The sequence below is a fragment of the Myripristis murdjan genome, chromosome 20 (genome assembly GCF_902150065.1).
Source record: "Myripristis murdjan chromosome 20, fMyrMur1.1, whole genome shotgun sequence".
NCBI classification, from domain to species: domain Eukaryota; kingdom Metazoa; phylum Chordata; class Actinopteri; order Holocentriformes; family Holocentridae; genus Myripristis; species Myripristis murdjan.
In genome coordinates, this window is record NC_043999.1 from 12,268,366 (window position 1) to 12,295,873 (window position 27,508).

General features: G+C 43.0%; 1 protein-coding gene across 8 annotated transcripts in view; it reads left to right on the top strand.

Annotated features, from left to right (window-relative positions):
• Positions 1-27,508, top strand: part of kiaa1217 (KIAA1217 ortholog) — a 97,220-nt gene that overhangs the window by 24,570 nt on the left and 45,142 nt on the right. For 7 of the 8 annotated variants that reach the window (XM_030079158.1, XM_030079166.1, XM_030079159.1 and 4 more), the window contains exon 2: positions 19,351-19,637. In XM_030079158.1, the coding sequence (XP_029935018.1) occupies positions 19,351-19,637 (287 nt within the window). Of the gene's footprint in view, positions 1-19,350; positions 19,638-21,630; positions 21,832-27,508 lie in introns of those variants that run through there. The other variant, XM_030079165.1, reaches the window with a different exon arrangement.

Below are 27,508 nucleotides of genomic sequence, written 5' to 3' on the forward strand. Positions count from 1 at the left end.
CTGCCACGGGACATTGAACTCGGTGGAAACACACCTGGGCCAGTGGCATGTGGCCGAGCGGCGCTGAGGCCAGGGGGGAGGGAGACGCTTGACCAGGTGTTTCTCCACCAGCCTGTCTGCAGTGTCATCCCTCATTTGGCCTCGAGCCTAGTCGTGTCACGTCTCATTGAGCTGCAGGGTTTGATCAAACCTCATTACAGGACCTTTCATTTCAGGCCCTTTTGGCGGGTTTTGGATATAATGAAATGAGCCCCATTTAGGAAGCTGTCCAGTGTGTATATGTGCTGTGTTTCTGTGTGTCTGATTGTGTATGTGACAACATAAGTAGATATACAGAGGGATGAACACAGAGAGAGAAAGAGATTGCAACAAAGTATATATCTACATAGAGTATAAAGGCAAAACCGCTGCTGATCTTCTTGGTTTCAACCATGTCAATCATATGCTCATCTTATGTTTTATCATTTAGATGAATGAGATTCCTGCCAGAGTCATCTCACCGTGTTCAGGGATGGTAAAGCACCCTACACTGGCTTGTCAGTTTGAGACGTTTTCGTTATAGTACATAAGCTTTAAGATTTACCTTCACAGCCACAGTGGTCTGATTCCTCCAATTAGTTGTGAATAATTGATCTAATCCTCCTGGGAGATTTTTGGTCACATCCATCTTGTCAGCTACTTAAACTGGAGGCCTTCCTCATGGCCAAAACAACTTGAATCTAATAGAGGTGGAAATGATAGCAAGGGATAATCAGACAAAATCTCCTCTACCCATTGTGCATTGACCTCATTCTGAACCAAATAAGAAACACATGGAGACACTTTTGCAAAGTCTTTCATTTCTGAAATGAAGGTGGAAATGTGTTCTCTTTTAGCCAAAGGGACAAATTTTCAACCTCACCATAAGTGAACACCTTATCTTGCCGCACTTTAAAAGGAACGGAAGATAAGCCATTTCCATTTCACAAATAGACTTCTTACATTCCTCTTGGATGCGGGTGAAATAACTTTTTGTCGGCCGCTAATGACAACATTTTAATGACTTGTGCCGAGAAAAGTGACAGACCAGCAGAAAATGGCTTAATAAGGTAGTGATTCGTAGTTCAACTAATAATGATTCATTAGTGTCAGTCTTCTCTGTTTTTCCTTTTTTCCCATGCCCTTTTTATTTGATATTCATAATTGGTCATGGAATGGAAAGATTCTTTTTTTACCACACAAAAAAAGTCTAAAGAGGAAAAGAGGCTCCGGGGGTTATAATTCTCATACTGAGCGAGTTTGGCCACAAGTACAGATTTTAAGATGCAAAAAAAAAAAAATCTTTTTAATGGCAATTCACTGTGGTTTAGACTTCTCTGTTAAACAGGGAGCACATAAACGGAACAGGAGTGGTATGGCAAAGGCGTTGCAGTTTCTCTGGTGCTCAAGGCTTTTGTCATTGTGCTGCTGGGCGATGGTGGAGGCTTATGTTGCTGGAATCCTCGCTGTAGGTTTGGCTGTGACGGGGATTATCCATAGAGGAAAATCATGCTTCCTATCATGACGTGAATGCTGGTGGAGCAGACTTAAAATTTGCCAAGACATGAAATTAGATTTTTTTGTAGGCCTCTCTGCAGAAAGAAAGTCTCCACTGGGGAAAGTCTCCATTGGTTGACCGTGAAATGGGTGGACTTTGTGGGACTACTATAAAACATGTAGTAATTGGTCATATATATTTCCTAATGCAGGAAGTAAGTCGTCTTTTTTATCGTGGATATATTCTAAGACCCACTCATCTTAGATGACGCAGGAAAAAAGCCATCCTCTTGGGTCAGGCCCCAAAAACTTTTATGGGCTCCACATACTTGAGCAGCTCCACCTAGTCACTGAAGTCATTTGTTTGACCACGTCCCTTTTCTTTGGCAGGGATGAAGAGGGGGTTTAAGACAAATGTTCCTCACCCACGGGGCCAGACGTAAGAGGGAGAGACAAAAGCACACGTAGATAACCGCCATTATATGCCCCATCTCTTTTCCTTCCAGTGTAAATATCACTCCCCCTTTTCTGCCCACCCCTCTGCCTCAGGCATTTAGTTCAACATGGTACCTCCTACTGCACGGAAGAATGTACCGCAACTGTTTGCCCCAGATCACGGACATGCTTTCTACACATATAAACAGAGGTCGTATGGGCACGTGGAATTTTGTTTTGTCCATCAGTCAACATCAATCTCCGTCCATTGTCTGAGCAAACATTCATGCCTGAAGCAAGACAAGATGAAAAGTGTGTGTGCAGATGATGATTAATATCCCTTGTGGTTGGCTGGTGTGACAAGGCCAGGCGGATGTCAGGGGGAAAGATGAAACACACACAAAAAAAAAGTTCCCTGCACTGATAGTAATAATTTGGCTCTTAACTGACAAGCTGAAAACGCTAATATCTTGAATTGCCCTTATGTGTCAGGCTTGTATAATTGGAACTCCATATGCTTTCGTTATTCTCTATCCGACTTTGGAAGCACTCTGAGTTGCTCTGTCCTTATGAAGAGTCGTTAATTAAGAAAAGTCTGAATTTGAGTATTAAAGCTGCCTAATCCCAATAAATATGAATGAGCGTTCTGGCCTGAGCCCCATTTAACAACTTCCTGTGGCTTGTCCTATTTCCTCAGATGTTGGCTTTTTTTTTATGTCTTCTCCATCGTCCCATAGTGACCGCTTGCTAATGACTCATTATCACTGCGTGATTTCATAATTACCCCTCTGCCTGACAAATTCAGTATCACACTCGCATTTAGCCGCAGTCAAGTTTGAGAAACTCCCATTTCTGGAAGCTTTCTGTAAAGCCTTTGACACACAGGATATTTTTGTTAAGCTGAGCTATTCTGGGTGCACCTGGGCTGTGGAGTTGCATAGGAAGTTTTGAGTAAACCTGTCTTCCCTCTCCACATGGTCTGTTTGGTCTGTTTTGAGAGCTCCTTCCTGCTCTGACTGATAAAAAGACAGGGCCATGTAAATACTGGACAGCGTCCCAGGAGAGCGGTGTAATGAGATTCTAATAAAACCATTTCAAGGTAAATATAACCACAGATACACAAAGAGGAGGATGGAGAACGAGAAGGAGTTAGAGGGTTATTTGTCATGCAGTGTGCGGACATGCGAGGGCACAGAATCAAGTCTGTATGCTGTGAATGGCAGCATGTTTATACCGCTGTGACTTTTTTTTTTTTTTTTTTAACTTGGAATCATTACCACTGCAGTCGAGGATGTCTTTTTTGTCACAGATGATGATTCAGCGGACATAGCATTAGGTGGCAGTGACATATGAATGAACAGTACATGCAGTAGATGTCATCTCCATTCACGTTTACATCTTCATCACAACCACCTCTCTGAATAAGAACCTTTTCAGCTCTTTTTACCTCCAGGTCTTTCAGCTCAGACTGCGCTCCTCTGCCAGCAAGCCATTCTACCCAAGGCTCCCCTCAGAGTAATGAAAGCCATCTTGTAAAACCTGACATTTTCAATGTTGGGGAATGCTTTTTGCCTTTCTATTTCCCCTCCAAATCCTGAAAGGGTTTCCGTTGTATTGCCAGTGTTAATAAAAACTAAACCTGTCCACTGTGTTAATATATTTTACTAATATTTCAGCTAGATTTATAGGTGAAGATCGTAATAGACCTTGGCGCTGGGTATGTTTTCCTTTCCAGATTGCATAATAGTGATAAAAGTTTTAAGTGTTTGAGCTCCTTGAGTCAGAGGGAGTTGAGAGACATTATTTAATCTCCATCTTTGCATATAGTATCTATCCGACAGAGCAGTTATAAGGTTTCCAGTCAGGCTTTACAGTTCCCATACAATGGTGAGAGGCTCCTGTAAAAGCTATGGCCAGTGATTGGTTTACTTGGATTTTCCATGCACCCCAGACATCCCACTGTGCTTTGCACCTTAGTATTCAAGACCACAGAACATTCCACAATGTTCTGAACCTTTCCACTGGTTTTTATAATGGCAGGAAAAAGGGAAACAGCCCCTTAAAAAACACAAGCAATCTGAGTGTGACACACATACACACACCGATACACAGAGTTTTGTCCCGTGCGCCCCTTATCACCTTTTCTTAGGACTTCTTTTCGAAGTTTCCTTCCTGTCTGGGTTTCCTTCCATGAGAGTGTATCCTCTCCAAGCAGCAGAACAACAATGCCCTGCTTCATTTCGGTTCTCCTAGATCGGAGACTGCTGGAGCCACCGGGCTGCCAGACACATGCTAAAGCCATTAGGTGGTGGATGACGGTGGTTAGCCACAGAGGCATCGCAAATAACCATCTCACTGCGTACATAATGAACCCAAGGGAAAGAATAGGGTACTGTATCAGCTATCTGCATGAGTGTGCATGCGCAGCCGTGTCGAAATATGTCATATTGTGGGTCCAGGAAGTGGGCTGCCAATCAAACACAGCGAACCTCTTAAAGGGACGGACTTGATTTACATCACTTGTTCGCAAATTAAGATATCACTTCATATTACCCTCTGCTACAGTTTCCTGTGCACTCTGGATTAACCAAAAGCTGCTCAATATCTGTCAGTCTGACAGATCTCAGCCATGGTCGAGGGAGCCTCTATTATTAGACTCAGACACATCCCGATTGGTCTCTCAGTCAAGCTCAGACATTTTGATGGAGGACTCTCTGTGGAGCTCCAGTATGACTTAATTACAGCGACTCTCTCAATCTAAATTTACGGGGAGTGCATCCATAATGCATGTCTTGCTTGGTATCAGCGGGCCCAAGTAGAGCCAGCCAACCGGTGATCGTAGCAGAACACTGAAGTTAAGTTTCTCTGTCATCATGCGGCGAGGAGCTGTGTGAATCAGCAGAAATCAAAGTCCACACTCCAGCCTTGGTGGACTTCTAAGAGACTAACTCTTGATTCTTAAAAGCTACTTTGCTATACATCAGTACTGCTTATCACCTGGTGTCAGTATTGCTTATCAGCCGGTCAACAGGTATTTGTGACACTGAATGAGACTGATTTTGTAGATCCACAAATTTTGCTTTATATTTTTCTTTATTTTTCTGTAAGTTTAATTTTATTATTTTGGTGTCAGTTATAAACCAGAAAACATCTCCATATCCACAGGGGAAAAAACTCTCCCTGAGGCTCTTCCAGAAACAACAAATGAGTCTCTTTGGACTATCAGCAGCCAATCTAACTTGTGTGGCGCAGCTTGATGCTTCACACCTGGTGACAGCACAAGTGTGTGTGTGTGTGTGTGTGTGTGTGTTTGTGAATGGTATTTCTTTGATTTCTGGCTTTGGGAGAAAGTTTTTCCCTTAACCAGAGGCCAACACTGTGAGAATATTATAGAGGGAATCTTAAATTGAGTTCTTCTGCACTACACTTGGTGTGCTATGGGTTTTCAGTATGTACAGTATCACTACCATGGGGTTATGTATTATACAGTATGGCCCAGTAAGCTGGATTCTGCACTGCTTTGATCAGAGCAGAGCCCCTTCACTAATCCGCTTGAGCTCTGGCTGTTTGCCCTGGACACATACGTACACACACACACACATACACACACACACACACTCACAAAATGTGATTAAAAAACAGATATGGATGCCCGGCCAAAAAGATGAAATGGTCTGAGTAAATCAAATGGGAATAAACTGACGTAACAGTCAGGTTGGACAGGCATTATGCGCCTCGCTACACATTTTTGTGTGCTTATGTGTAATTATGCTGTGTTACTTTTGGTAACTCATGGGTTTCATTGGTAGTGAAAGCTTGTCCCATGAGATTCTGTGTATGTGTGTGGCAGCGAGCTCGCTCTCTGTCTCCTGTGCAGTTGAAACTAAAATTAAATGACAGCGTGGTCACCATGGTTTCCATGCCTTCACTCTCACCTCGTGGGAAAGAGAGGACATGATCTCTGGCCCGTAATTTAATTGAGGCTTCAGGATACAGGCAGGATTAGGAAATCTAAATGTTCTTTTTCTGTCATTTCTCTTCATCTTTTTTGGAGCTCAGCATAGCTGTGGGCTTAACTGCAAATCTCTGTGCCCCGAATTGAGGTCTAATAAACAGGTGGGAAGGGATTTATTTAGTAGGATGAAACGATAGAGAGAGAAACAAGAGACAAGAAATAGGAAAAGAAAAGAAAAGAGACGATGGGGAAATGAAGAAGGTGGTGCTGCTTCAGTGTTTGTCATGGCCCTCCCTGCATTACATCACTGAGATGCTTCAGCACTGATGACATCGTCAGGCTGGGAGGAGGCTGGCCCTGGGGATGATGTCATCGACAGCCAATCAGAGTCCTCGGTGGTTGGTACGGTCTGGCCAGCTCCTGAGGCTAGAATAGTACAGTCTCTCTGAAAATGACTTTTCCTTCTCCAAAATCAGGGGGCCTTTGTCTTTTTTCATTCTTTTTCATTTTTTTTTACTGAGGTTATTTTTAGGCCCGTGTTTAAACAAATATATTTCAGAGCCTTTCCCTGCCTCTGTCACAGAACAAAGGGTAAGGGAAGTTGACCCTCCCAAAGAGGAGAGAACGGTGTAAATATGGCCCTAAGGGGATTAGCATTTAGCTAACTTAATAACACATGAAGGAACTGCTTTGTGGCTGTCCACATGAATAGGCCACTCTCTGCTTTACCTTGTTTGGTATGAGTTTCCTATTGCATCCATTTCAAGTGAGGGAAGCTATGCCAGTGAGACACTTTTCAGTTTTGATTGCTGTCTTTGAAGGCTGACGTGTTTCATCACTTCAGACACCTCACACAGGAGTACACCACATATGCAGATCACATTTAATTTTCGACCTACATCAGCGTCCTTTCACTGTGATAACTTTGGCTTATAACCACTAATTTAAGCATTTCCTATAGATGAAGTGCTCATCCAGAGCATCTTACAAGCATTGCTCTTAACAGAGACATTTACTATTGCAGGGATTGAACCTGTGACTTTTCAGTTGCAGGAGAGTTTTTTTTTTTGTTTTTTTTTTCCCAGCCACTAGACCACCCTGCTGAATGTGTTTAAATGTTGTAATGTTGCTGATTGGTCGGCTATTCATGGAAAAAAGGTGAATATGGCGTTCACGTAATCTGTCCTTTTTCTATATACTCATACATAGCAATGGGTTTTGACTCTGGATGTCTCCCTAATTAGAGAAAAGGGTTCCTAATGCTCCAGCTTTGTGTGACACCTCTTTCACCAAGCTGTTTTTATGGCTAAGGGCAGCAAACTTAAATTGCCACACTGCAGGGATGAGGAGTAAGTACTTTACTAGACCGTTTCTGGTATTAAATTAGGTTGAAAATATAAATTTCCTCACAACTGTTGCAGAAAAAAAACAGGTTAGTGTAAAAGAGGCCAATAACACTAGAAGGCAGTGGTATGCCAGGGGTAACTACTTCATCCACAGAGGGTAAAATCAATCATTGGCACCGCTGTGCACTTAGCATTGTGCCCAGTGAGAAACTCCACTCCCATCCTTACACCACATGACCTAATCCCTGTCTGGCTGTGCATTCTGGCCCTACTGTGGTGAAACTATTAAACTTTGCAGGCACCTCACTTTCTCTCCTTCCACCCCTGGGAAAGCTGCAGCATTTCCTTTGCCGCTACCACACTATGAAGCTTGAGTTTTCTATTCTTCTTTTCTTGCCATCCCTCCGAGTTGCTCACCTGAATTTGTGATCATGCAAACAAATCCCCTTCTGGCGATTCTTGAAAATATTCACATCCTTCTTGTTTTTGCAAGTGAATGACTACAGATTTAAGTTTCTTAAGACTTTTTTTTTTTTTTTACCTAAGTTCAGAAAAGGAAGGCACATATTATGGTCCTGCACTCCTGTTTATGCACACTTTATGCATGAGGGCAGGGCCTCCCTCTGTGTGTGAATAGTGTGGCCTGGCTGGTGCACATTCACTAACCTTCCAGTCTTTCCCAGTAGGGAGGGGCAGACCTCTGTCCTCCTCCTCCTTTATGCAACCTAAGCTTGGGTACAATCTTTCCACCCTCCCATTCTCACACACACACACAGACACAGACACACACACACACACACACACACAGAGCCATAAACACACACAGACAGCACACAGCAGGTTTCACAGATAAAGAGTGGGACTGAGGCACAAGTGTTCTCAAAGTTCTCTGAGTGGCTCCACCACCACAGGGCCCATTTCAAATCCCTCCACCACCTGCATCACTTTCCAGCTCCAGCAGTTCTCACCTCACCAAAACTAGACCTTATGGAACTACTCAGCTTTAGCAGCTCTCTGACACACACACACACACACACACACATTCTCGTACACACTCACTCACTCACGCAGACACTTTGTCTTCTTGGAGAATGCAAAGTAATGCCAAACTTTTTTTTTTATCCCATCCAAGTGGCTTTGTGCTGTTTGGGGCGGTGCATTAAAAAAAAAACTAAGGTTGACTAGGTTGATCCTCAACCTACTGCACTTTTATGTCATACACTAAACTTACTGTAGGACAAATGTTGATTTGATTTTTTTCAGCAACACATTTTATGCCTATTGCATTCCTGGGCTGCTGGTTTGTAATAAGCTTTGGGTTGCAAATGATGTCTGAACGCTGCTGACTCTGTGGTAGTGCGCAGGAAAAAAAGAGAGAGGAAGAGATACGCAGTGCAGAGGGAAAAGTAAGGAACACTTGATTGACTGGCTGGCAAGTCCGGGCCCTAAGCTGCTTATCACTATGAGGAGAGTCAATTGCAGAGCAATCACTTTTTAATAAACTTGTGTGAGAGCAGGCATTTTGAAAGGCATATTTAAATGGAACCGACGTGCAGGCTGAACAAATAGTTAGCCCTCCGCAGCAGCATAGGGAATTGCAGTTGCTCTAATTTGTTTTGGTACATTACCGTGATATCTCTAGTGTGTCTGTATCCACATCTGTCCCAACATTTGTCTTACTCCATCTAATTATCACCAGATAAGGAGAGCAGGTGCAGCCCCTTGTGTGTTAAGTCTGTCGTTGCAAAATAAGCCATATAATTTATGTATGTATGCATTAATATGTGTGTGTGTGTGCACGTTCATGTATGTGTGTGTGTGTGTGGGCATCACATGTGCATGACTGTGTGCACCCACTTGGTCTTTGTTGACACAGAAAACTGCCAAAAAAGATAAGAGATACCTTATCGACAAGCACACAGTCATTTGTGAGCGAGGCCGAAGAATTCTACTTATTCTCTGTTTATGTAATTTGCGCTGGAATATTCTAACAGCGGTCCGCAGGCTGTTGGACAGTCTGTGATAAAGGTCCGCAGGCAGGTCTGATGTCCTCCATGAAATTATCATCACATGGCCAGACTTCAGCAGAGACAAACCCTGCCTCATAGGGGAAATTGGCAGCATCATAGGCGTTTAATGGGGTCCTGTATGCAGACGCCGGCTAAACAGACTGATAAAGCAGAAAATGGTTTAAGGTGCATTGTTTGGGTTTCCAGCATCTGTGTTAAAGCAGTCACGCTTGAGTGGATTTGTGTGGTAATATTTGATTCTCACTGTCTCAAGGGTACATTGCTCTAGGATTATAATTTAGTAATCTGTACCAACCTTGAACCTACAGGAAGTGTATTCTGACTGAGTGGTTTTCAAAGCAGGGTCCTTTTAGGGGTTTCCACGCAAAATGAGGGATAGTTTAATTTCACTGCAATTTAATTTAATAGAAATTGTTACAATGCAAAAAAGTGAGTGATTATTTTAACAAAATGTTTTAATCTCACCACTTTCAATCTATTTGTCATTGTTCAAGTATGACATATAAACAATTTAATACTTAACACAAACCAAAACATCTTTTAAAATCAGGATCTGTAGGGCAAAATCTCTTCAAATGGGTGTCTGCGGCATAATGAAACTCCAATCCAAAACATGAAAATGTTTGAAAACCCCTTTTTTTAACTCATTGTATAACTTTGACAGTTATTATTCAGTTTGCAGATGATGGTTACTCTACAGCAGGGCTTTTAAGTTGAATGCTGCTATTGAATAAACTGCAGTAAAACGGTTTACAGCCCAGTATAATTTTGTTCGTTGTCAAGAAAGTGAAGTCAAGCTGCATGTCTGTTCTCTTGGGGTAGGAGGGGTGAATCAAGTTCCTCCTCTCCAGCTTTTGGGTGGATGTCCTGCTCTTAACTACAGCTGTTCTCAGCATCTCTCCTTCCCTCCCCTCAGGACGCCACCAGCCTCACTGTTGGCCCTGAGACGGTTGTCATGGGAGACCAGCAGCCATGTGAGCCGGTGGCTAGGTTGACTTAAACCTCCCCTGACCATGAGCTAATGAAGTGTACACACTGCAGGCATGCCAGGGTTTACAGGCAAACACACATGCATTTATGTCCACATCGCACACATACACACTGACAAACACACTGGTTCATTAAGCAGCACCTAATGTCTTAGTTCATGTATAATAAAAGAAATATTCTAAGGGTTATTGCTTTGTGCAGAATGAGGAATACACACAAACTCTTTTTTTTTTATCTCTCTCTCTCTGTAGCACACACACACTCATTAATTTCATCTCAATTATTATTCAAGTTCCTAAACATGCCTGGAGCATTAGGGTGTTAAACAGCACCCCCTGGTGTGGGGAAAATACAATGCATCTTCAGTGTAGCTACTAGTAAAACTCTCTCTTTGTTTATTAGAGAGAGGGCAAGAGATGGTTAGTTGATTTGGATTGATCCGGTGTTGATGTTTGTCAGGGAGGGATAGCAGACAGACATGGTGTTTGTGCTGATGAGTGGACCTGGCCAATAAACAGAGCTGTTTGTTTGAGTTGTCCTCTGGCTGTCTTCAGGGAAGCATCAACCCTGACAGGCCGGCCCTACCAGCAGCTCTGCTCACTCGACTCCCCTCTGCTTGTTTGCTTTGTTTCTCGAACAACGGCAAGGGAGAGGAGAGTGAGGATATTAAGAGGAGAGGACAGAGGGAGTGCAGAGCTGAGAGAGGGCAAGGCAGAAAGAGAAGAGGGAGTGAAAAGCAAGTGCTGCGTGACGGGACACATTTGATATTCTTTTAATTGACTTGCTGACATGAATACTTTCCCACTCAGGCTTTCAGTATTCTTTACTTTTATTTGGACAGTAGATCAGCCTGATTCAATAAGCATGCCTGCGCCAAACAGGGAGTAAAACCTCACTGAACTTGCAGTCTGTTCAATAGGACAGACGTTAACTTTGCACTTGAGTTAAAGATCTACAAGACTTACCGACTCAAGACAAGCACTACCCCACTTGGAAGTAAAGCGGCAGTAAACATCAATTTGCCATGCTTCATTCAACTTAGCTACAGTAAAGGGTCTTACTGGCATGTAGGAGTCCCTTGTATGAATTATATGTATTTACCCTATACTGTGTAACATTTAGCCAGCAAATTTTCTACTGTTCCATAGCTGTTTTCATATCACTCCTCTTCACCCTGCCAACCAACTCCGCCACCACTGCTATTCCAAGACTCTTGTACACTCACACACTCACGCGCTCTCACACACTCTCACATACTAAAGCACAAATCCGTAACTCATATCTTTTGGCCAACTGCCTATCCAGGCTGGCAGCCCTGTCTGTTTACAGGGCCTCAACAAAGCAGACTGGATAGGCCTGCATATCTGACTCACATATGTGTGCATACTCGCACACACCTGTATCCACATGTATCTTAATTGTGAGGTGTTTTACATGTATCTTAATTGCGAGGTGTATGGCATGTATCCTAATTGAGAAGTGTATTATAATCAGTGTGTATACCGCAGAGGTCTGGGTGCCTGCAAGCCATAGCGGAGACAGATGTTGCGGTGGTCTCAGCTAACAGGGTGAGGGCCGCTGGTCATTAACACTGACACAGCAGCTGGGGAGATGCCTCATTAACTGAGAGATAGTGTGGATGGGAGCCAGGGACAGAGAGATACTGAGAGAGAGAGAGAGAGAGAGAGAGAGAGAGGGAGAGGGAGAGAGGGTGAGAAAGCACAGGGATGCAAAAATAGAAAAAAGAAAATCCAGACATATGCTGAGGAATGAAGTCCAAAGAGCTACATTACATTGAGGAGCATCAATGCATGCTTATTTTCTTAAATCTGGATTGCTAGTGACTATTTTTTAAGCCACTAATGAGGTTTCATGTGTCAACTTCATATGTTTAATTCATGTCTGGCGTTTACTGTATACCTCTTGCACATTGTAATGGTGAGGACAGCCAGAGGAGGCAGAGACAGTTGGTGAGGAGTTAGAAAACAGCTATGTGTTGACTGCGAGGCCTGCATGGTGTGTGACGCTGCTAATGAGTCCTGAATGGACACCATTGCTAAGGGTGAACCCTCTTTCAGGACACACGCGTGCATACACACTTTGCGGAGTTTGCTTTCGAATCAACGAGTCACGTAAACACTTGGAACAGGAAGGAAGTGCTTGGAGATCTTTGAGAAAGTGGGAGGGTAGGTATTTTGGAAGAAATGGAAAAGCAGAGGAGGAGAGAAAAAAGAGAGGTCACGTTTTAACCTCAGAGCTTAAAGACTACACAGGAAGAGCGGCAGTACTAACTCAAATGATGGGGCCTTCTAAATCCTCACGAAAAGTCTCATGTTAAAAGCCACACTGAATGCATCATGGCCTTGGGAAGCAGATTTGTGCTAAGACTGCATAAAGGGGGGGGGGGGAAAGATCATAACAGCTCGTTATACTCTCTGAAAAGTGACATGCTGACCTGAAACTCATGATGATAGCCTCCTCCTAAAATCAAAACAAAGCAGCACTGATCCACAGCCTATAAGAGAGAAAGACTGGGGGCTAGAGGCCATTCATGAGGGTCTCTGTGATCGGTAACTTTCATAAGTGAACAAGATTTTCTTTGGCAATGACCCTGAGGCTAAAGTGGACGTGAAAATCCTCATACTTTCTTATCCCATCATTCCTGTTCGGGAAAAGTTTCTCATTTCCCCTTCTCTTTGTAGGGAAATCACTTTTGGTCTTGTATTGTGTGCAAAATATGAACGTGTTGACATGCTAGAAAATTGGAGTTTTTATTACTTGAAAGTGTAAAGAGCGAAATAGATACCACCCAAGCAGTCAAATATTTCCTGTGTGTGAGTGTTTCTCCATGAATGTCTATGTGTATACATGTGTGCAATTGTGTGTGTGTGTGTGTATGTCTGTGTGTATGTGTGTGTGTGTGTGCATGTTGGGTTTGGAGTGAAAAATGTGGCCTGGCTGCATTGTGAAGACATTAAAACTCTGGTGTTAGGTGCCGGCATAGAAACAGCTTATCTTTCACATCAGCGATTGGTGAAAAGCCAGTATAGAAATGGTTCTCTTTCTCTGTGGGCTTTAGGCAGGTCACCTCCACACACACTCAGACATTAGAGTTAGCCGTCAAGCTTTGCAGGGGCTGTTTACAGCGCTGGTGGGTGGAAGAAAGTAACGTGATTAAGTGAAGGGCATGGGATCAGGTGGTCTTAGTCTGACATAGAGGACTGATAGGAAAACAAAGGTTCTTTTCGAGTCACGCGCAACATACAACAGAGTGGGAAAATATGTCCAAGTATAGTGGGCATGCGTGTGAGTAAAAGTATGCACACTGCATGAAATATCTGTTTGGGGGAAAAAAAGCAATTTAGTCCAGTTTTGAGTTCAAAAATATTTTATTTTCCTTAAAACAAGTGAAAAAAAAATTACCAGGCTGATAAAATTTCACTTTTTCCTATGCAAATGAATTTGTTTCAAGAAATTCCTTGAACGAAGCGAAATCTTGATAAATGGGAGATTATCCACCCATTTCAGGATACCATTTATTTCAGCAAATTCATGAAACAACTTAAATTGCACCAGGAATCTCTGAACTCATTTCACCCTACTGGCGGCATTCTCTCACTTACTAGGAAAACAAGGTTTTAAGACTAAATACTGGACCAAATAACTTATTTAGATGAATATTATTGCAGTGCAGAAGAAGCTTAATTTATTCTAATCACATTCAAATAAAGACTTTTTTCTTGGAGTAGGCTCAGTTCCACATGAGCAGAACATCTGATATCCCAACTCCGATAACCAACATTTACATAATGAAAATACTGTCAGATGCTCAACAGTGGTCCAGTGCTGCTCTGTGTATCAGTATTCATGGGTTCAGGGTATCACTATGTGGGCCTTGCTTTTATTGCACACAACAGGGCTTTGTGTCTAGCTGCAGAGTTATGGGAAAGTAATAGTAGGAAAGAGTGGGAGTGCGCGCAAGGATACATTCCTCCATAAATAAATGGCCAGCCGAGAGTAACTGAAGACAACGGGAGGTCCTGCCCCTCATAAGACCTTGGTGTTCATAGGCAAGTGTTGCATGTTGTCTTTTAACTGAGAAGACCATCATTTACTTAACACTGGCAGCTGAGAGAGAGGCAGCAATATTCTGAAGCTATTGGAGTGAGACACAATCCACTCGCAGGTCCTTGGTAGTTGGAGGTCATTTCTGGCCTGGAAGGTTGACAGTAAAAATGAAGCAAGGCAGGTTGTTTGGACCAGAGGAGGTAATTGTTAGGTTGGAAGAGCCACTTTAATTGGCTCTTCCAATGTGTGTGTGGTAGCCAGTATGGACGGCCTCTGTGCACTCACATAGGAACACTGGCTGAGCAAGAATGGCTAGAAAGGGCACTTCATGGGACATTATGGTAATTTTGCGTGGTATGGCTACGATAACAACCATAGAATTTCAGTGATGTTGCTATGGAAATTAACAGGGCCTCAAAAGAGCAGAAAATATATAGTGTTGGAATATTATTTCAAGTGGAGGTTCAAGCAAATAATGGCTTTATCCTTGTAACACATCAGCTCTTGGGCTTGCACTGTATCAGAATGCTATTTTCACTGCAGCATTATCAGATATCTCAGGATAGCCATCTTGAAGCTACCTAATGCAGATTCCCTTGTAAACTCACAGTGAATGTGTCCTTGAGGCCTGCTAAACATGTTGAATGCATTTCGTACAACAGGGGAAACATTTGAAAAGCCTTATTTTGTCATATTTTGAGTGTTGCATTGTTTACGTCAGCATGGATAATATGTCTTCTCTTTGCTTGTACCGGAACCCAGTTTTTCGAATGTGCTCAATAGTGCCACTAGTGTTCACAAACTACATGGGGTTCCTTTACATGTATCGAATGACATGACACACCTATGGAAAATACACCCTAAAACACTTCAGCATTGTTAAAAACATTTGGTGATGTAACTTGCATTTAATGGTCCATTTTATCGCTTCTTTGTAGATGCATCACTTTGTACTGACAATGAAGTGTCATACAGGTAGAAATCCTGCATAGAAGTGATAGACAACCAATTTCTCCACTGACAGGAGCCTCATTAGACCATAATGCAGTGCAGCCACAAGACATTATGTTTTGAGTTAGAGACTTGCTTTTACTCAACTGGAAAAAAAAAAAAATCTTGCTCTCACTATGCTTTTGTTGTTGTAACCAACAGCTTAGTGCATCAAGTTCAGGCCCATTCTCTGGGAGCTGTCAAAACTAATTCTGGGAGATGCAGTATACTACCAACTGAAGTAGAAGTATATGAGGCAGGTTCACGGAAAAGTGGATATGCCAAAAAAGCAAATTACAGCATTTCATCAGAACAGAATCTTGGAATGCATTGATCATTACAGATCGATGACATATAACAGTGTAAGAGTATCTGGGGATGGATTTTTTCTTTAAACTGACAGGAACACCTCGCAAATCCTTCATAAAGCAAACTTGCGCTGCCAAAATAGAACTAAATGACATGATCCTGGTCTGCTGGCCTGCTAACTGTCTGCCTATTGTGTCTAACAGCCTGAGTATGCGAGTGGGTGAGTGGAAGCAGACTTGTCTCCATATGTTAGACATTATCCGTCAGCTGCTCCCATTGTGTTTGTTCATGCGCTCACCCCACCACTTTCAATTACATGGCCCGCAAACTGGGGCATTGATCTCCTCACGTTTTCCTGTTAAGATATGTCAATTGTTCAACCACAATGCTTTCTTCCTGCACATTTTGATCGGGTCACTTACATCAGCAGCTGCAAGGAAAAAATGTGCTCACACACACATGCAGTTCCCACTCCTTCCCCCCACTGAGAAACACACACAGACATGTACATACTGACATGTTTGCACAACATATGAAGCCAGCAACCATGTTTGCCGACTTCCAGACAAACAGGATCGTGTTATTTCTCATAAACCCCAGAACAGGAGCAAATGAAAGTCCGGTGGTGTGCCAAATATGGACTTCCTGACGAAAAGCAACTAATATGTTATGTGTTACATTCTATTTGGGAGGGAATAGAAGTAGCTTGCAGACTGAGAATCTCTTGCTCTGTAAAGAATTTTGCCAGTAATTACACTTTTAACAAACAATAGCCTAAACAACAACTTTTAACAAACAATCGTCAAATGTAAATACAGTTTTTGTTCTTGCCAAAATATAAACTATACAAAAGCGCCACAGATCAAATACATTTGTAATAAAAATAGATCAAAATGGCAGATAGAGTTTCAGTAAGAACCTTTCCTTTAAAATAAAAATGAGATGCATCAGGTTAATGCGACCACAAATGCACAGCCGAGACGGCATTTTTGGCACAACATTTGCTTCTCCTGCAATACTGCAAATGGGAAACAATACTGCCTGTCAGGACTCATGCCATTTTACTCTGCTGTGTTGATCAGATGACTGGCTAACATATTTCTGCACGCCGTAAGCCGAGTATATTTTGGATGTAGCTCAAAAGTAGGTTAAGACACACATTTGGATACATGCTGGTGTCTTGTGGGCCCCTGTGCAGGGACAGAGGCTTAAACAAGAGACAACTCACAGACACTGTCCTGATAAAGAACAGACTGTGTGTGCATGCACGTGCGTGTGTGTGTGTATGTGTGTGTGTCAGGCTTTGTGAGTGACGTACACACAGGAGATAGTGTGGTTTGTTTCTATCTTTTACAATTCTCTTTCACTCCCAGACAAACACACATATTCACATTCACTCTGTGGTCAGTCTGTGGTGGAGCCGAGCTTTAGCCTCAGGGCGAGGGGCTAGTTGCTCTGTGCCCTGGAATGCAGTTGACTTTCTAAATCCCCACCAGTCTATCCTGGGGCTGCGGGGCAGGGCCTATCTCAAGCCCCCTTTTCCACGTGAGCCACGTTTGGAATTTGAAAGCCAGCAGTTAGCGCGGTTGCCGCTGCTGATTCTCCCAACCTCACTCTTTTCACTGTCGCCGTGTGTGTTGATCTCCAAGTGCAATGGATGAAGAAATTGCAGATGAAGAGAAAGATTGCTCACTCGGGGAAGGTAATGAGCTTTTGACATGCCACCAACAAATTAATTCAAATCCCTAGTAGTTTTTTTTTCTTGCCTGTCCTCTCTGCTGAGTGTAATTTAGTTAGCAGTAGGGAGACTGTGTTTGGGAGTTAAAAATAGGCTTGGAAGTACATGAGACATGCTGTGGCTCTGAACTTGAGCAGGGTGGGGGTTTAGGGTGATGGGGCTTCTTTCATGACCTACCACCATGGCCTCTTCTTGCTATGTCCTCAGACACATTACGTCTATTTGCAGTGCTTAACTGATCCAGACAGATTTGCACTTATGGCAGCATATCTGTGAGCGGAAATGCGCTTCTTCCTGCTTCCTCGTCTAATTACAGTTTCTTTTCAATGGCCTCACTGTATAGACTGACATTGTGTAGTAAGAGGCAAATTTAGGCCACAGAAAAACAAGCCGAAGTCGTGATACTACTAAACACGTCCCTCCTGCAACTGGGCATGCCTTTTTTGAATTTTGCCGTTTTTACACCTAGTCTTTGCATTTGTTAGATCTGTGAGGCTTCTTCGGTCCTAACACATCTCTTAGAGGAAAACATGAAATTCCTTTTTCATCCGTGAATCACGGGCATGCTTTCAAGCTTTCAAACCATATTAAACCACCCACAAAATAGTGGCAAATCACTTGAAATACCCTCTCTGAACTGTTTGACCTAGAGAGAGATAAATGTGGAGGAGCTGAACTCCCCGGTAAAGAGGTCCTTTATTTTCCGCCATTACCCTCTGAAAGGTACACATTATGGCTCTACCTGCCCGCCTAGAAAACAAGGCGGCAGATCAGCTTGCTTTATTGCTCTGGCGCTGTGTTTTCACACTCCAGCAGCTGTCCTCTCCTCCTTTCCCCCTTCCATCTTCTCCTCTCTTCTCTTCTCCTCTTCTCTCCCAGTCTCGTGGGACAGCTTTGACTGCCAATGCAGCCCCTAAGTCACAAACAGTAGCTGATGTGTAGATTGATGTGTTATGCTTGTATTCCCCAGGCCCTGATTGATTTATGACAGGATAATAAAGTGCAAAGAGGCTTATGCACCTAAGGGGATGTGTTTACCTTTGTCCATCTCTGCTCTAAAATCAAATATTCATCCTCAACATCACTTTTTTATTGTAGATAGTACTTTCCTGTGCCATCAAGGGGAATAATGAGATAATGGGAGGATAATTGTGTCTCTAGCCTGCTTATAAATGAAGCATGTTCTTAATCAGGCACAGCTGTCTGTCCAGATATGAAGTTGTGAACATGTGCACACTTGTAGAGGCAGGAAACCTAGACTCTCTTCCTCAAGGTGTTATCCAATGTCAGCAAAGTTGTGCCATACAACCTTTTTAACATCCAAAAGAGGAAGAGACATTTTCCTCCTGATACTTTTAATTAAGCAAACTGCAGTCACTGGAAACTGGCAGCTTCTGTTCTCTGTGGATATTTTGCAAGGCTGTGTGTATAAACAGATGCTCTGGATATTGTTTCCAAGTCTCTCCATGTGTGTCTCTCCAAGACAGATATTGACTGTTATCCCTGGCTCTTTTAAATGAAAGAAGGCTGAACAGCTGCTTCGATTTAATGTTTTCATCACCAATATTGTGTCTGTCACATAAAATTGTGAATTTATCACTGGAATATGTAGCAGCATGAATACGTAATGAAGTGGGCCGACTGTGTATCAGACAATGTTTATTTCAGCAGGGCTTCTGAAGGAGATATTAACATCCTTTTGCACATGGAGTCGGTTTTCGCTTCCCTTCACTCTCTCACATGGAGAATGTTAAAAGAGAAGTGCAATAATTAGGCAATAGCGTACAGCCCTAATTTCTCACATTTTGGCAAGGCTTGTGGTCTGGCTTCAGACTGTTCATATGACCTCAGTTTGCCCTCTGTAACTATGGAAGGATAACACACACGCACATATGACCACTTGGTGTTGATGGCAAAACATCAGTACAGTACATGTGCATTGACCCCTTATTTCTTCACCCTCTGCCCCCTCAGAGCAAACCAAAGGCAACCTGAAGGTAACCTCCCCGGAAGACGTTGAGCACCTGAGCCGCAGACAGGCCTCCCCAAATGGGACGGCCCCGTCCCGAGGAGACGCCAAAGGCAGTCGCACCGTCCCGCGCAGGCACACGGTAGGGGGAGCCCGGAGCTCCCGAGAGATCCTAGCTATGCAGCCATCCGACATGGACAAGAAGAGGGAGGCCTTCCTGGAGCACCTGAAGCAGAAGTACCCCCACCACGCCTCGGCCATCATGGGTCACCAGGAGAGGCTCCGAGAGCAGGTCAGTGGCTTGACAGGAACCTGGATCTGCTTTGTATTGTTGCTGTTTCATGAGGCTCACATGGCTTTGTTAAAGGGGTTGGTTTTGCTGGGGATTCAAAGCTACTTTCACACGTAAAAGTGGAGCGATCCAATTAGAACGCCACCTTAGTGGTTCTTCCTCCCATCCCCATTTCTCTTTTCTGCTGCAATTGTTATCCTCCACAAGGCTCAGCGAATGAACAGTGACAGTGGTAGCTATGAAAACAAAACATTAATAAGACCTGTAGCTATTTCAGTTCCACCAAGCAGATATTTTCACTCTGCAGGACAGTTGGTTGGTACTACCAGGGTCCAGACAGCTAAAGGAGAGGCAAAGCCGGCCCAGCTCTGCTAGAATGTGTTACTATAAAAAATGCAGCCCTTAAAACTCATTTTATGGTAATTTTATCACAGGTATTGACTTTTAGGAACTCTCAAATCTTGAGGGATGATGAAGATAGCACTCAAGAATAATACTAAATCAGAAAATCCCAGAAGGATGATATGAGTCTTAAACACAATATGGAGCAGTCAGTTTAAGACCGTATGAAGCAGCTGTGCTTCAGCCAGACAATTCAGTTCAGTTCAGTTCAGTTCAATATTAAGTTAAAGTCTGTGCAATTTTATTAATTCAAAGGCACTCATTTAACATACAAGCAATTATTAAAAACAAAATACAAAACAATATAGTAAGCAGGGGGTTGAAGTCTTTGTCTTGTATAACTTTTGTGACTGTGATGGTGCCTCTCCTTCCTTACACAAATAAGGACCACCACGCGCACACACACACACACACACACACACACACACACATACACTCCTAACATACCAAAAAAAGAAACAGGGCTTACCACCAGATTAATGAATTGAATTTACTGCATATTGTCCACAATTATTCTCTCCATTCTGGGTCTTACAGGTCATTCGTTATTTTACTTTGCAGGCTGAGGCAGCAGTGCAATTGCAGAACTGTTTCTCCCTTTTTCGCCACAGGTTAGGAGGGAAGCCGATTCTATAAATCAGACTGTCACATTTCCCTCCCACAAGTGCTCTGAGATTATGAGCTGTTGTTTTTGTGCAGGAGTACAAAACGTGCACCGCAAGGAATTTGAATTGGCCACATGCAGCACAGCATTAAATTCTGCTTGCACTGATCACTGTAATTGTACTCGGTTATTATAGAGTGTCAGCCTGGTTTGGATATTGTTTAATTTGGAATACTCTGTGCATTGTGCTCCCAACAAAAGGCTCAAACTTCCTAGTGTTGCTGGTGTTTCACCTCAGATTGTGAAGACGGCTCACGCCTCAGCCTCTTGGAGTGGAGCTAGTGGACGGGGGAGGGCAAGAGGGAGGGGCAGAGCAGGTCAGAGGAATCTCTAGGTGGACATGTGGCTCACCTGGCTTTTATCCCTTTGTTTGCACCGGGTCAGAGGAGACAAAAGGGAGGGGTCAGCTGGCTTTGTAGCCAAAACAATTGAGGTGAAGGTGAGCTGGACACGGAGCCATAGGGGAGCTCGAGGCAACGGTACAAGGCATCGTGCTAGACGGATTTTGTGTGCTGTTTTCAGTGCAGCCCACGCAGCCAGCCCACATATAACTAAACCCATTTTATGAGATGCTATTTAAATTAAATGCCCTGATCATGAACTCTGTAAATGCACTTAGCTAATTTCAGTCATCAGGACAGATGGTGTATATTATTCACAAGCAATGACATGCTGCATGTATGCTCATGTCCACACATTTAAGTTGTTTTTCATCCATCACTTCAACACTAGAAACCCATCAGTGCATATAGAATAAGTGTGCATCGACTCTTGTTATCACAGGAGAAGGAGGACAGTGTTTTGTATGAAATATTGGTAGTCAGACAGGTAAGTTCAGCTATGGACTGGGTGGAGTCAGAGTTGCCATAGAGACCCATGATGTCACCACTCGAGGGGCTCAGTTTACATGTAGGTGCCTGCTGAAGCGGACAGGCTGACTGACTGAGAGCTGTGTGGGAATGCCGGAGCGCGGCTCCCCAGAATAGACGATGGATCAGAGGATTGTCTGCGGGCACGGCCCTCTGTGCGTGAAACCTGCACAGCATTAATGCAACCGGAGAAACTTTTCGCAAAAGACGGAATAAACTTGTCAAATCGACGCGGTGTGCACAGGCACAGGCTGCAAAGGTAGGCTGCCGTCTCCAAATTAGTAATTCTATCAGGGTGGATTGGCTGACATTCAAAACAGCGTTGCGTTTTTGCGACTGGCATGCGTTCTCATACTTTTGCGGGTTATTAGGCTTTGAGTTAATTATCTCCAGAAGTTTACACAGACATTATACCGTCTGTGTCGCAAAACGTGCAGTGAGACGAGGCGGCGGCGGGACGGCACGCCTGCAGATATCAGGTGCTTCAAACTTCATACAAGCGGATGCAAAAGTTGGCGGCCGAGTTTTATAAAGGGCTAGAGGGCTATTGATTATTTTACTGTCGATGACTGGGTCGATTAACGGCGTTAGGTTGCCCAGTAGCAAGTAATTTCAAGGTATGACATTATTGCATTTACATTTATGCACTGTTTGACAGAGCCTAAGAAAAATCTGTAACTGATATACAAAATTAACTGGCAGAAACTTCTATATTTATATATATTTTTTACATTAATTTGGTTGTTTTATAGGTTTGAGTTGAGCTTGTGGTTTTCTTGAAACAACAACAGCAGAAGCAGGCTTGACTGCAGGTCAGATCCAGCATGTTTACCAACTAAACGGTCTCCCTGTCAGATGTAGTCTATAGAGTAAATAGCTGTAGTTTTACTAATGTGCACAACTTCACGACCTTTGTTGAATGTTTTAAGTGTTTATGTTGCACAGTCTGATTCTTGGCACATTGCCCAAGTGTTTTCATTTCAGTTAAATGAGCTTTAGCAGTGTGTATCATTGTCTTGTGATGAGCTTACATTACTAGATGGCATTGTATTGATTTGTAGTGTGCCCAGGATGGGTTTGTTAGGCATTCTATAACCTACTCTTTGTTATGATGGTGTACAGTTGCTCTAATAACAATTTTGTCACAGGGTTATGAAGGTGCAACAAGAGGCATACTAGGTTGCTTTGCTGCAGAGAGTTGTTGTGCCTTAACTTATATGGAAATACTCTTTGGATCATTCCAGGGTCATGGAGAATTCATTCTGTAGCTTCCAACTCTTATTATCAGGTGTATTTAACATGATGGATGAAGTTCAGCATCAGCATGTGAGGAGTTATTTTCCAAAATGTGATATATGCAGTTTTTCGTTTGATATTGCTAACCAGCATTCCTATGGGTCATGGAATATATGGAAATGATGAAATGTTGCAAAACCTGACCCAGAAAGGGAAAGTCAGGCAACTTAATGTATGCTTGGGACATGTCATGGTAAAAAGTCAGAACTTCAATAAGGCCTGTAAATCTGAAGCTTGTGTAGAATTTTGGCCAAAGGAAGAAAATTGTTTTGCTTATATAGGGCTTGGAAATTCAAGATCAGAGGCACATGTGTAAATTGATTTTGCAATGAAGCTGTTGATATGGCATTGAGGTATTGGGAATGAGGTTGGAATGGTGATGGCTCTGAGTGTATAATGCTATGGAGGAAGATGCATGACTCTGTCATAAAACACATTAATTGGTGGACATAAATCAAGTCCTGATAAATGAGGAAGATTGAATTTGACATAATACAATGCAAAACTATCATGCTGGGAGTTCCTGCTGACATGAACAGCACAGAAAAGCTCCTGACAAGCGTATTGAAGTATTTGTCACTTGACATCATGGTGCGGTTGGTGTGGTTATAATTATTCTGCCTGGAGGCAAAACAGCTACGAGCACTTCACCTGTGCCCTTAATAATCGTAGACAGTATCAGTCTGTGATTGCTGCTGTCTTAAAGTGTGGACGAATCAGGAACAACTCAGCAAGGCAAGGGGGGGTCACGTGCTACGGTTCTCACACAAATGTGAAAGCGCTAACCAAACAAGAAGAGCAACATCACTGGCAACAGTGCATGCTTCAGAGGTGAGAAAAACATCGTCTCCGGAGGTTTGTGTTACAAAGCAGGGGATTTATCAAGGTCAAGCGGAGGTTGGGAAGATGATATCACCATCGTCTGTGAAAAGTGGCTGACCCCACTCCACCCAACATGCTCACACACAAATACACTCGCGCACACACATAGACACACAGTGAATGACTCACTCTTACACAATGCACGCCTCAAGTCTCCCTCTCTCTGTGTGATCCTCAAACCCGTAACAAAAGCCAGTGGTTTAATTTCCTCCTCTCCTCATCAGGCCTGCAAAGACCTGGATCCCACCCAAGGGAGATGAAATAACTACTTATTGGACTGCCCGCCACCCATTCTTTCACCCTTCTCAGCCCGGAGGCTTTGATGAGCACAAACTGAAGCGCTTGACCGATCACACACACACTCGCTCACCAATCCCCTCCTTCCATTTGCGTGTCAGTGTCTGTGTGTGATGAGCTGTGACATGGTAGACCCATGCTCTGCCCTGGCCCTGGTTTCTCCACAGCATAAGAGATTAGAGCCGCCATGTTAGGACAGCTGTCTGCAGCTGTGAGCACCAGCCAGACAGCTCTGTAGCCCCCTAGCTGTGATAATCCACTGGCCGCTGAGAGGAGCGGCACAGATTATGGTAACAGTGTGACAAAGTATCTAGATGAGCCCCCGCGTTTAGCTGTTATTCATTTTCCAGTGCCGTTTGTCAACAGGTGCCGTGGTGCGGTGTTGTTTTAGTGTTAATAGCGCTGTCTGAACTGAACTTTTTGCTTCACCCTCCAAGCGCTAGTGAACTTGGAAAAAAAAGTAATTATTTTTACAGGCAAAAGTACTGTAAACATTTTTTCACAGAGATAGGCTTCACTACTCATTTTCAATTAGGGATGGCCTGGTATATCAGCAAATTATCGGTATTGGCTTTTATATAGCTTTAAAAGCAATGCCAGTATCGATCCAGCATTATTTTTCTGTCATGTGGCCAATTGACAGTATTGGCCCACCTTGTTTTTTCACTTAAAGGTGCACTATGTAAAATTGTCTCAATCAAAAAAATCTTAAGACAGGCCTGTCTGAAGAGCATAACCTGTAAGCTGTTTTGCACATGCATTTGTATTACGATTCTTACATGTGCATAGGAAGCAGTCATTATAGGTTGGAAGATATGGAGTATAGGTGTTGGCCGCAAAACAACATCGTTCCAAGTTGCATCTCTATTTTCAGTTCTGCACAGAACAAGCAGCCATTCAGAGGTTTTCCTTTACTGGCTTATGGTCGGAGGAATTGTACTGTGGCCAGCATGGACAAAGTGTAAGAGCAGGCAGAGACGAAACATTGTTTCTAACTGAGGCATGCAGATTATCAGAAATCTTAAGAAGTTACTGGCCAGTGTGACTGATAACTTTTTGTTCACCTTTATTGTGTTATTCACGAAACACAGATTTACCAGCATTTGGCACTTTGCACATATGCATGCTGGACTCTGCAAGCTACAAGAAAAACAGAAAGATATCCGTACCCTCTAACTAATCTGTGTTCCATAAAGCTGCATAAACCCCCCTCATTTGTCATAACAAACAGTGTACTGTATGTGTATTCACTTTATGAGTCTTTTTTTAAGCATTGCAACATTTGGCCAGTCCCCCACATACCTCTCTCTGTGGGCTCCTGGCCTTGCTACACTCTTATTCCTTACAACCAAGGTCAGCTTGATAACACTGGCTTATAGTATGCTTCCACTCCCTGCAAGAAATCTGAGCATGATCACAGAAAGAAAGAGAAAAACCAGGCAGGGCTTGGGCGTATCTGATTTTGACTAACCTGCACACACAAAGGGATGTTTCTTTGTCAGTGTCTTCCACTCCATGGTATTCCACTAATGATTAGAGTATAAAAAACATATGATGAGTTAAATTAGAGAAGGCCCGCCGAACCCATTGGCTTGCACGCATGCATTGCATATGGAAACTTTTATACCCAAGTGATGTATTTTCACAAAGCACTTCTTTGTTGTAGGCTTTATTGCACCTTGTGTCTGGAGTAACACAATCAGATACTGTGTGGAGCAGGTCTGCGGCCCAACATCTGTTTTTAATCAAACCCACTTTTCCGGCCATCAGGGGCAGGAGCTGGGCCGTTTTAATGGCATCTGCCACCTCTTCCTGAAGTGCCACTTTGACTAACACAAACAAGAACCATAGGACCTCTGAGGCAAACACCAGGGTTAACAACAGGCATACGTTGACCTGCCCGCCAACTGGGGGTTATGGGGAGGGGTTTGGAGTTTAGGGGTGCAGCACCCCAACTGAGAAGACAAGTAGCCCATGGAGTGGCGCCTTGGCTGTGTCTAATCCTGGGGGTCAAGGAGTGGGGTGACAGGGAGTTAAGCCTCCCTGACAGAAGGTCCTGATGGACCTGATCAGTCCTGATAATGAGACAAGCCAGACAGACAGAAATTTACACACCATCTCAGTCTACATGCATAAAGCAGACTAGCTAATCAGGCCTGAGCTCTTTTCAGAGCATGATTCTCCAGCATGACAAATCTGTATTAGCCCGTGCTTAAGCTAACAAGAAGTCTGAGTCGTCTTTAGTTATTTGTTGCTTCCATTGATTCTCCGGCTCAACAGACAGGCCTTTGTTGTGAGACTCTAAAAGTTTTGGATTTTCTTATCACATTTGCTGATTCACTTGAAGTGAATGGCGTTGAAATTGCAGGGACTTCTTTAACCTTAAGCCCTTACATTCCTTTGGGTACAATTAAGGCCATTTGTCAAAACAGCATGCCAGTTCTAGCCTGAAGAACTTCTCCTCAATAACATTGTTTGACATTTTTCTTCAGCTTGGCTGTAAATCTCTCGAAAAGTACTAATCAACAAAACCCTAAGAATAGGTGTGAGCATGAAGTACAGTAATTGCTTGCTCTTTTGTTATTGTATCAGAACAGGCATAGAAAGCCCATTTGGATTACAGTTTGAAAAAAATATTTTCCTCTTTCACTTTGTCCCAGTAGTTGTTCGATCTAAAATTCAGCTGTAGTATGTAGTAATGTAATCCTCGTTTTTACCATAAGATTGATTATTTACCCACATATCATACTGCGGTTTGTGTTGCCTTGATATTTAAAAAAATTGCAATATTAAGCCAGAATTCCACTAAAGCATTAGAGGACATTTTAAAACACACCTCTTGTTCTCAGCGGCCCAACATGAGCTAGAGACATCAAATAGAGTGTCAAACCACCTTGACATAACCTGTTCCCAACCTGGTTTGAGGGTCAGCACGGCTGTTTTTCACTGTGACAGCTGACCTTATGTTTCGAGGCAAAAGATAACAACATCCCCTAAATATTTTTGCTGTTAGAAATAAATAGGCACATATCCAATGATGTCCATTTTCTGTGACTATCTATTTTGTAGTCCTCTATTCCAGGGCAATTTTTTTCTGTTATTTAGCTTTTCCTTATCCATGTTTTTGTTGCTCGTAAAGTTGGCAGGGTGAGAAGGGGTGAGCAACACGCTGCCTTCAAGTGTTCCTTGTAAGCACTTCCTTCTGTGGTTAAACATCATAAATACAGCTTGCACATTCAACTGCCTTTGGTAAGAAATAATAGAAATGAATGGACCCTGTAACCAAAGCCATTTTTGATGGCTGTTTTTCAGGGCTGGTGTGCTCTTGTGCTGCAGAATGAAGATGTGAAAAAGCACATTAGGCAAATGTATCAGTGTTTGAAAAAAGTAAGAAAAGAGCAAAAATACACAAACACACGTACAGCAATACTTATTAGTTACAAAAGCTGCCAAACAATAAC